The 11,616-nt window shown below is 41.2% G+C and overlaps 1 protein-coding gene across 1 annotated transcript; it reads right to left on the bottom strand.

The window, feature by feature from the left end:
* Positions 1-8,712: 8,712 nt before the first annotated feature.
* LOC141665658 (uncharacterized) lies at positions 8,713-9,300 on the bottom strand. The gene has a single exon (XM_074471646.1). The coding sequence runs from the start codon at positions 9,298-9,300 to the stop codon at positions 8,713-8,715; it is 588 nt and encodes a 195-aa protein (XP_074327747.1).
* Positions 9,301-11,616: the final 2,316 nt, after the last annotated feature.

Raw genomic sequence — 11,616 nt, 5'->3', positions numbered from 1 at the left:
CTCCAAAAGGAATTTTGATAAGGTTTCATACCAGGCTCTAGGTGCTTGCTTCAGTCCATAGAGTGCTTTCAACAGATAATACACATAGTCTGGAAAATTTGAATCTTCAAACCCTGGAGGTTGACTTACATAAACTTCTTCCTCCAATTTCCCATTTAGAAATGCACTCTTGACATCCATTTGATAGACTTTGAAATTGGCATGGGCTGCATAGGCTAGAAAAATTCTGATGGCTTCAAGTCTTGTAACAAGAGCATATGTCTCATCAAAATCTATTCCCTCTTGTTGAGAATAGCCTTTAGCAACCAATCTGGCTTTATTCCTTATGATAATGCCATTTTCATCCATCTTGTTTCTGAATACCCATTTTGTGTCAATAGGACTCTTGTTCTTTGGTTTGGGTACCAGCTTCCAAACTTTGTTTCTCTCAAATTGGTTCAGCTCTTCCTGCATAGCTAATATCCAATCTGGATCCAATAAAGCTTCTTCCACTTTCTTAGGTTCCTCCTGAGATAGAAAACTACTATACAGACATTCATCTTGAGTAGCTTTTCTTGTTTGCACTTTAGATGATGCATCACCAATGATCAGTTCAAAGGGATGATTCTTGGTCCATTTCCTTTGAGGTGGAAGATATACTCTAGATGAGGTGGCCTCAGTATTGTCATGATGTGAGACAGAGTGTTGATTAGTTGAAACTCCCCCTGAGTTGTTGGTCCTTTGCAGGGAACTTGGAGTTCTATCAACTGATGATGTAAATCGATTATCCGTTGATGAACTATGATCAACGGATGCTTCATTTTGTACTTCAACGGATGATGCATTATGTCTTTCAACGGATACTGCATTGCCTCTATCAACGGATGCAGAATTTTGTGCATTATCCAAGGGCATGTTTTGAATCCCTTTTGAAGTGTCATCTCCATCAGTCTCCTCTTCACTATCATCACAATATATCTCAATGTTGTCAAATTTGAGTCTCTCATGGTGTCCCTCATCTGTTAGTCCATCAATCTTTTTATCATCAAACACAACATGCACAGATTCCATAACAATGTTGGTTCTTAGATTGTAGACCCTATAAGATTTTCCAGCTGAGTAACCAACAAATATCCCTTCATCAGCCTTTACATCAAACTTCCCTTTATGGTCAGATTGATTTCTCAGTATAAAGCATTTACATCCAAAGACATGAAGAAAGTTTAGAGTTGGTTTTCTTCTCTTGAACAACTGATAAGGAGTCATGCCTTTAGCTTGATTGATCAAAGAAATATTCTGAGTGTAGCAGGCACAATTAACAGCTTCAGCCCAGAAATATGTTGGTAACTTTGATTCTTCAAGCATTGTTCTAGCAGCCTCAATCAAAGATCTGTTCTTTCTTTCAACTACCCCATTTTGCTGAGGTGTTCTTGGAGCTGAGAACTCATGCATGATTCCATTTTCTTCACAGAACAGCCTCATTGTCAAATTCTTGAACTCAGTTCCATTGTCACTCCTGATATTCCTAACCTTCAAGTCAGGATGATTATTGACTTGCCTGATGTGATTGATAATGATTTCACTTGCTTCATCCTTTGATCCAAGAAAATAGACCCATGAAAACTTTGAGAAATCATCTACAATCACTAAGCAATATCTTTTTCTTGCAATTGACAATACATTGACTGGTCCAAACAAATCCATATGTAGCAGCTGTAATGGTTCATCAATTGTTGTTTCAAGCTTCTTTTTGAATGATGCTTTCCTTTGTTTCCCTTTCTGACAAGCATCACACAAACCATCCCTTGAGAATTCAACAAGAGGAATTCCTCTAACTAAGTCCTTTTTGACTAGATCATTCATTGTCTTGAAATTCAAATGAGATAGCTTCTTGTGCCATAGCCAACTTTCAACTGGACTTGCTTTGCTGAAGAGACAAGTAATAGATTCTGCATCAGTAGAGTTGAAGTCAGCTAAGTACACATTTCCTTTTCTAACTCCAGTTAGAACCACTTTGTTGTCTTTCTTACTGGTGACAACACAGGCTTCAGAATTGAAGGAAATTGTATTCCCTCTATCACATAGTTGACTGATACTCAGTAAGTTGTGCTTGAGACCATCAACTAATGCAACTTCATCAATGATGACATTCCTTGTTGAAATCAAGCCATATCCCATAGTAAACCCTTTGCTGTCATCTCCAAAGGTTATGCTAGGGCCAGCTCTCTCCTTAAACTCTGTGAGCAGGGAGAAATCTCCTGTCATGTGTCTTGAATAGCCACTGTCCAAGTACCATAGATTTCTTCTGTTTCCCTGCACACCATAAAATCAATCAAGTTAATTTTTGTACCCAAGTTTCCTTGGGTCCGTTCATGTTAGCCTTTCTCCTAGACTTCATTCCTCCTACATCTTTAGACTTAGGTAACTTTGAGTCAACCTTGATCTTAGATGTAGTTGGTTGAGGTGTAGGGTTAGTCACAGAATCATTTAGCACATTTGGAATTTGATAAGGCATGGATTGTGCAAACATGTTATTCCACATAAGCATATTGTATGGCATTTGAGGCATACTAAATGCAGCAAGATAAGGATTGTTAAAATATGGCATGTTTGCAAAATGTGCATAAGGATTCTGTTGAGACATAACAGGCATAGCATGCAGAGGTGATGCAGACATATTAGGCATGGAAGAGGGTACAGGTATGGGAGTTTTCTTAATAGATTTGCAATTAGCAGATAGATGATTAACACTATTACAATGCACACAGCTTTTTCTAGGAGCATACTTATCAAGTGTGTAATTGTTATGTTTGTTAACCCCTACCTTCCCATTTCTATTAGATTTCCTTTTCGTTTCCTTTTTATCCTCAACCACTTTGAGCCTATTTTTTAACTGTTCTAAGGTCATGTGTCCTATATTCACCTTACTGAAATCTTTGGATGTGCTTGCTTCTTCTTTGACAAAGTTCTTGGAAGTTGAACCAAACTTTTTGTTGAGTTTCTTTAGTTTTTCACTGTTAGAAACATCTGCCTGTTTTAATTGAGGAACCTTCAACGAATGCTCCTTTTCTTCCTTCAACGGATAATTTTCATCATCCGTTGATTCCACATCCGTTGACAGCCCATCAATTAATTCCATTTTCTTTTTGTTTTTATCCCAGGCAGTCTCACAAAATGATTCAATTCCTTGGACCTTGACAATTTGAGCAATAACATCCCTAGATGTCTTCCAGGCTTTAATCACCTCTTGCTCTCTCTCTAATTGATTAGAAAGTATTTCTACTTTCTTAACAGATTCAGCTAGTTCATTTTCAACAGATATACAATGTAGCTTAGTTTTCTCTAGGTCAATCAACTTATCTTCTAACACAGCATTTCTATTACTTAAAAACAGATTGTTCTCTTTAATCCTACTATTTTCTTTAGCAAGAGATTTAAGAGACACACGCAAGTGATACAATTCAGTAGACATGTCATTAAAAGCATCATTGCACTCTTCTTTAGTAAGCTGTGTTAAATCAGTAGTGATTACCTGGTTGCTTGATGAACTAACTTCATTTTCCTCAGAATCAGCCATGAGAGCCAAGTTGACATATTCCACATCTTCATCCTCTTCTTCTCCATCAGCTGCCCAGTCTTTTTCTTGAGTAATGAAAGCCTTCTCCTTTTGCTTGAGCAGATCAAAATATTTCTTTTTGTAATCTACTTGGTCAAATTTCTTCTTTTCAGAATTTGGCTTTCTGCACTCACTTGCAAAGTGTCCACTTATACCACAATTGAAACACTTGAACTTGGATTTGTCCACCATGTTCTTATGAGGTTTAGTAGCTCTAGTGTTTTTCTTAAATTTCATCTTTGCAAATCTTCTGGACAGAAATGCAAGATGCTCATCAATACCATCAGAGTCATCTTGGCTGGAGTTGTCTTCATTCTCAGCAACTTGCTCCTTACCCTTGCTTGATTCTGATTTGCTTGTGCCATCTTTGGAGTTTAATGTTGATCTCACAGTCTCTTGTCTGCATTCTTTCTCATTTTCAGCTACCAAGGCAACTGAACCTCCTTTCTTTCTTCCCTTCTCCAATACCTCATCCTGTTCCAGCTCTAGTTCATAAGTCTTCAAGATTCCATATAATCTTTCAAGAGTGAAGTCCTTATAATCTTGAGAGTTTCTCAAGGAGACATTCATGGGTTTCCATTCCTTTGGCAAGGATCTTAAAAATTTAAGATTTGAATCCTTCACCTGGTACACTCTACCATACAGCTTCAGTCCATTCAACAGCTTTTGGAATCTATTGAATGTGTCATTTAAAGAATCATTTTCTTCAAAATGAAAATATTCATACTGTTGAATGAGAAGCTGCATTTTGTTTTCTTTTACTTGTTCTGTACCTTCACACAGTAGCTGAACTGTGTCCCAAACCTCTTTGGCAGTTGTGCAATTTATCACATTATCAAACATATCCTTGTCAAGACCATTAAACAAAATGTTCATGGCCTTCTTATCCTTGTGGACTTCTTCTGTGTCTTCCATTGTCCATTCTGCTCTAGGTTTTGGAATGGATTGACCAACAACAATTGTGGCTGTAGCAACTGTGGCTACTTTATGGGGAATGGGAGGACCATTCTCAATGCAGTTTACATAACCTTCATCTTGGGAGAGTAGATGAAGGTGCATTTTCACCTTCCAATGGTGATAACTGTCTTTGTCAAGAACTGGGATTTTTACTCCAATATCCTTCTTACTCATCTTGGTTAGTTTCCAAGAACTTTAAACTATTTGTATGTCAAGAGCCTGCTCTGATACCAATTGTTATTCCTAGTGAACTAACAATGAGATTTACAGAAGGGGGGTTCAATGTAAATCTCAAAACTTTTTCAAGTTTTGAGCAGTTTCAAAGGCTGTGTGTTTAAGATAAACAAGTGTGTGAATTGCTTTAGGCTAATACATACAGATATATATTCAAGCACAAAAGTACAGAACACAACAGACCTTAAAAACTTTTCTGGTGGATTTGTTGTTCCACCAGAGATGGTATTTCAGAAAATCTGTGATTCAAGAAGTTGATCACAGCTGCATCCTAGTACAAACTAGATAATTTTTCTCAAGATTTTTCTAAACAGCTCTGGAAAAATTATGTTCTAATTACTAGCTGTTACTTGGTTTATATAACACCAAGTTTACAAGTGAAGACAAAGATAAAAAGTACAATAATAAAATAAGTTCTCCACTTGTTTCTTCTCCATTTTACTCCAGTGCATTGTTGACTATTGCCTCTTTATACTAGAGTAGAACGGCTGCTTTTTCTGATGTTCCTGAAATAGGCTACCACATCTCAGTTGTCTCTGTCAACCCATGTGCCTCTGTTTGTAGGTACAACTACCACTTGTCAACTGCTATTTAACAGAACATCCGTTGAAGCCTTTATCCGTTGATGGCTTTATCCGTTGATGTGTTAGCAGTTGAAGCTCTATCCGTTGATGCACTCATCCGTTGAAGGATGTTATCCGTTGAAGCTTTAGAGACATCCGTTGAAGCTTTGTTTCTCATCCGTTGAAGGTCTTTAAGTTATCCGTTGACACCATTTCATTTATACAAAATTACAAGGCATGAAATACTTACAATTGGCCTTCCTATCTGCATATCCTTTAGTAGTCAACATGACTTATAATTTCCCTCAACATTTAAGAATTATATCTCAAATTCAGAGACTGAAATGTGCTACAACACTAGACTTATTTCTAAGTAAAGCTACACCATCAACGGATAGCCAAAGTGGTCTTATCCGTTGAGGCTACAAACACTAGATTTCTACTTAAGTGTTTTATTAAACATATCATCAAACTAATGCACATATATTCCTAACAGTACTTTTCTTGCATGTGACTCTCTAATTTCCAATTCGACTCCTCGACGTTGTGATGCCTCCATAAGACTCTGACTAGATTAACACTCTTGTTCCGGAGTACTTGCTCTTTTCGGTCAATGATTTCGACTGGCTGCTCAACATAGGACAGATCTGGTTGAAAGTCTACTTGATCATGCTCCACTATATGTTTGGCATCCGCATTATACTTCCTAAACATTGATACATGAAAAACATTATGAACCTGTTGAAGATTTGGAGATAAAGCTAACTCGTATGCCACGGGTCCTATCCATCTTAGAATCTCGAAAGGTCCAATATAACGGGGGCTCAGCTTCCCCTTCTTCCCAAATCTCATCAATCCTTTCCCTGTGACATTTTCAGAAATACCTGGTCACCCACTTCATACTCTCTGTCCTTCCATGCCAGATCGGCGTATTTATGCTGTCGGTCTTGGGCTGCTGCTAGGCGTCCTCTGACTAATTGAACTATGTCCCTTATCCTTTGCACCAAGTCGGGACCTAGTAACTTTCTCTCACCAACTTCATCCCAATACAAGGGCGAACGGCACCTTCGGCCATACAACGCCTCGTATGGGGGCATTCCGATACTCGCATGATGACTGTTGTTGTAGGCAAACTCTATCAAAGACATGTGTTCATCCCAAGAACCATTAAAATCAATTACACACATTATCAGCATGTCCTCCAATGTCTAAATGGTTCACTCACTTTGTCCATCTGTTTACGGATGGTAAGCAATGCTCATGTTTAGTTTGGTTCTTAGGCATTCCTGAAAGCTCCTCAAAAATCTAGAGTTGAATCGGGGATCTCGGTCAGATACGATAGCTACTGGCACTCCATGTCTTACCACAATTTCCTTAATGTATAGCTCCGCTAATCTATCCACTGTGTAGGTTTCCTTGATTGGAAGAAAGTGCGCTGACTTGATTAGTTGGTCTACAATTACCCATATTGCATCACGGTTAGTCTTAGTTCGGGGTAATCCTACCACAAAATCCATAGCTATCTGCTCTCATTTCCACATCGGAATTTCTAAGGGTTGCAAGAGTCCGCTTGGTCGCTAGTGTTCTGCCTTTACTCTCTAACAGGTCATACACTTACTGACCCACTCCGCTACATCCTTCTTCATTTTAGGCCACCAGTAGTACTCCTTCAAATCTTGATACATTTTGGTGCTCCCTGGGTGGACCGTATATCTAGAGCTGTGTCCTTTGACGTAAAATTTCATCCTATAATTCTTGGACGTTAGGGACCCATATCCTGCAGGCATGCCTCCTAATAACCTTCTCGTCTGGTTCACACTTGGCCTCCTCTCCGCTTACCAGTTCCTTGTTCTCCCTCAACACTATTTCTTGGCATCGCCTAATCTTTTCCAGTAGCTCCGGTTGCATAACCATCTCATACAAGCCTTCAATCCCTGGCTCAGCGACCTTGACCTCAATCTCTAACTTTTCAAATTCTCTGATCAAATCCTCTGACGTGGTGATCCTTTTCAACCTTTCCTTACGACTAAGGGCATCAGCCACCACATTGGCCTTCCCCGGGTGATAAAGAATTTCGCAGTCGTAGTCCTTAATCAATTCTAACCAACTTCTCTACCTTGTGTTTAGCTCCTTCTGGGTGAAGATATATTTAAGACTCTTGTGGTCAGTATAAATCTCACACTTTTCTCCGTATAGGTAATTTCTCCATTTCTAAAGGGCAAACACTATGGCGGCTAATTCTAAGTAATGGATGGGGTACCTCACTTCATATTCCTTTAATTGCCTGGATGCATAGGCAATCACATTACCGTGCTGCATCAGCACACATCCCAAACCCTTATGGAACGCATCACTGTAAATCACAAAGTTCCCTTTATCGTCTGGTAGGGCCAGCACTGGGGCCGATACCAACCTTTTCTTCAATTCTTGGAAACTCTCCTCACATTTCTCTGTCCAAACAAACTTTTCTAGTCAATGGGCCTGCTATCTTGGCAAAATCCTTTACAAACCTTCGATAATATCCGGCCTGTCCAATAAAGCTTCTTACCTCGGTGGGTGTGGTTGGTTGTTCCCAATTAGCGACAGCTTCTATCTTTACAGGGTCTACGAGAATTTCTTCCTTACTAATCACATGACCCAAAAACTGAACTTCTTTCAACCAAAATTCACACTTTGAGAATTTGGCATACAATTTTTCTTTCCATAAGATTTCCAATACTATCCTGAGGTGTTCTGCATGTTCCTCCTTCGATCTAGAGTAAATTATAATATCATCGATGAAGACTATCACGCATTCGTCCAGATACTTCTTAAAGACTCTGTTCATCAGATCCATGAAAGCCGCGGGCGCGTTAGTCAAATAAATGACATAACTAGGAACTCATAATATCCGTACCTAGTGCGAAATGCAGTCTTAGGTATATCTTCCGGTTTGATCTTAAGTTGGTGATAACCTGTCCCAAGGTCAATCTTGGAAAAACACGTTGCATCCTTTAGTTGGTCAAAGAGGTCATTTATTCTTGGCAATTGGTACATGTTTTTAATGGTCTGCTTGTTCAGCTCTCGATAATCGATGCACAGTCTCATGCTTCCGTCCTTCTTCTTCACAAATAATATGGATGCACCCCACGGGGACACGCTCGGTCTAATCATTCCTTTATCCAATAGATCTTGCAGTTGATCAGCCAACTCTTTCATTTCGATGGGGGCCAAACGATACGGGGCCTTTGATACTGGTGCCGTGCCGGGAGCTAAATCAATGGCAAATTCTATCTCCCGATTCGGGGGTAGTCCCTGAAGATCCTTGGGAAATACGTCCTCAAACTCATTAACTACAGGTATGGTGTGGATCTCAGGGGTTTCTCATTTGATATCCACCACGTGAGCCAAGTAGGCCTCACATCCTTGCCTTAAAAGTCTGTTGGTCTGCACCATAGTTAGAAATTTCTTGGTTTTCCGTTGCCCCTTAATTATTATATTCTTACCACTAGGTGTTTTCAATTTTACTTTATTCCCCTCGCAATCAATCTGGGGATGGTTCCTAGATAGCCAATCCATTCCTAATATCACATCAAAGTCCCCTAATCGAAAGGGAATTAAATCTACTGGGTATCTCACTCCACCTAATTCTAGGTTGCAGTTAGCATAAACTTGATTTACAGGGATAATTTTTTGATTAGCTATTTCCACTTGCAAAGATTCTTTCAAAGGTTCCACTTTTAAGTCCAATTTTTCAGCAAATTCCTTAGATACGAAAGACTTAGTAGCTACAGAATCAAATAGCACATTGGCGGAATTGGAGTTTAGGAGAAGCGTACCTGCTTTAACATTGGTGTTCCTTACGGCATCTTTCACAGTCATATTAAAGGTCCTGGCAGTCGGCACTCTGTTAGATGCAGCTACACTACCCCTCGAGCTAGCTGGGGCTGCCGCAGGGTAGTCCTTCTTCATGTGTCCTGTCTTTCCGCACTGAAAACACTTAGCCGCTTCCTGGTTACAAGCTGTGGCATAGTGCCCTATCTTACCATATTTAAAGCATGTCACCGGTTTCTGCATACATTGCCCAGAATGCTTCTTACCACAGCTCTTGCATTCTGGCAGAGGAGGTCATGCTTGGCTATGATAAGACATTCCCGTTTGTTCCCGCTCCGGGCCACACTCACGCTCCCTTATCCCCTGAATCCTGTACTGCGGTTGGGTTGGGAGGCCGTCCCCCTGACAAACTTACTAGGGAAGCTCTCCCCTCCCACACTCCTGCTTCAACCATCAAACTTTCATTTCTTTGTTTGCTTCATTTGCTGGCTAATTTCACTCCCTGTTTCAGCTATTGTGGCCTTCTGCACTAGGGTGGCATAGTCAGTTATCTCCAGAATTGCCAGCTTGTTCTGAATCCACTACTTCAATCCCTGTTGAAATCTCTCAGCCTTTTCCTCTTCGGTGCCCACCAGCTGTGGCACAAACCTCGAGAATTCTGTGAACTTAGCTTCATATTCCGCTACGCTCATATTCTCTTGTTTCAGCTCTAGGAACTTTCGCTGCATCTGAATCTCCATAAACTTCGGGACATACTTTTTTAAAAACAACTCGGTGAATCTTTCCCAAGTAACAATCCCTTGGGGCTCCATATTTTTCTTGGCTTCCCACCAATAGTTAGCCTCACCCTTTAAGAGATAAGTGGCAAAATTAGTCTTGTGGGCTTCCTCAGTGCCAATTCGCTCAAAGGTCTTTTCTACCTCTTTCAGCCAAGCCATGGCCTAAACTGGGTCAGCAACACCGTGAAACTCTGGGAGCTTGACAGACTTGAAAGATTTAAATGCATTAGCCATGGTCTGCTGGGGTTGCTGGGGTGGTCGTTGCTGTTGCAGGTTTTGCCTCAGAAATTCTATAAACTGCTCCATAGGGTTCACTGGCACTTCCATCCCCTGAGTATCTTCAGCCTCTGACTCTTCATAGTCCTCATCATCATACTCATTTCATTCTTCGTTAATTCTTAATGGTGGGGTATGTGCTCGATGCCCTTGTTCATTATTACTGCCCTGGCCGCCAGATGCAGCCCGGTGAGTTCTTGTTACTATTCTCCTTGGCGGCAATATCCTGTTACATAAACTTATTTAGGTTGTTTTCATTTTCCAATCCTCATGCTTCTTGATTTGTTATGACAATATATAATTATGCAGGTATGAAAGAAGATTAAACCACAATCTAAAAATCGCAACTAATCAACACGATAATTATACATAATTTGGCCATATGTCAGGTCTGGGTACAACATACTGAATAATCAAAGTACAATCTGCCTTAATACAATAATCCTTAGCTGGTGGCTCTATCAAAGATAACAACCAAAACAACTATCACAAAACAACTAAGTACCACCGCCGAAGAACAACAACCAGCTACTAACAGTGTCCACTAGCCACGAGCAACATCACGAATCCGCCTCACAGCATGGACCACGACCCTGATAACCTCGCGCCTACTCACCAAGTCATGTTGTGGGGATAAGCGGTGATTCCTACCGATGGTCCTCCGCTTTAAGCTGCGAATGGTCCTGCGCATGCATCGAGCGCTGGGGTATCCTCGCCTGCCTCGGGCCTCTATCCTCATGTGCCGCTTGATGGAAAGCTGGTCCCTCAGCTCGGCAATACGGGCCTCGGCCGCTGTCAGATCAGTAGCATAGCGACCTACCACCCAGTCGTGATATGCTAGGGATATGACTGGTATGGGTGGTGGAAGTGGGGAATCTGCAGGAGTCGCTGCCACACCGTCAAGAATAGGGTCCATGCTGTCGTCGGTCTCAGTCCGTGAGGGACTAACTGGTACAGGGGGCGGGATGGGTGTCCTCACTGGGGTGGCTGCCTCTAATTCCGCCTCTAAATCCTCCGTCAGTGCAGTGACTCTGGCCTGCAGAGCTATCATCCTATCCATCAAATCTACTACTCCCGTCTCGTTCTCGAGCTCAGCGACTCGAGCCTGGGCTGCTGAGAGCCGATTTAACAAATGCTCTATGGAACTCTGATGCACATCCACCCTCATCATCTCTAGAGATGGAACTTCTGTGTTGCCGTATGGAATATCCTCAGGAGGGGCTATCTCAGTGTCTGGCTCAGTGGGGTCCTCCTCTGGGTCCTCCTCAAGGTCAGTCACCGGGTACTCGAATACCTCTAAGCCCACAGTGGGGGCAGGGTTAGCTACCTCGGTCTCAACTAAAAGGGCCTCATCATGCTCTCTCTCGTACGCCTCTACAGCCTCAATGTCTAACACATT

Source organism: Apium graveolens, chromosome 6 (genome assembly GCF_009905375.1).
Source record: "Apium graveolens cultivar Ventura chromosome 6, ASM990537v1, whole genome shotgun sequence".
NCBI classification, from domain to species: domain Eukaryota; kingdom Viridiplantae; phylum Streptophyta; class Magnoliopsida; order Apiales; family Apiaceae; genus Apium; species Apium graveolens.
Note: the sequence above shows the minus strand (reverse complement) of the source record. Positions and strands in the feature narration are given on the sequence as shown.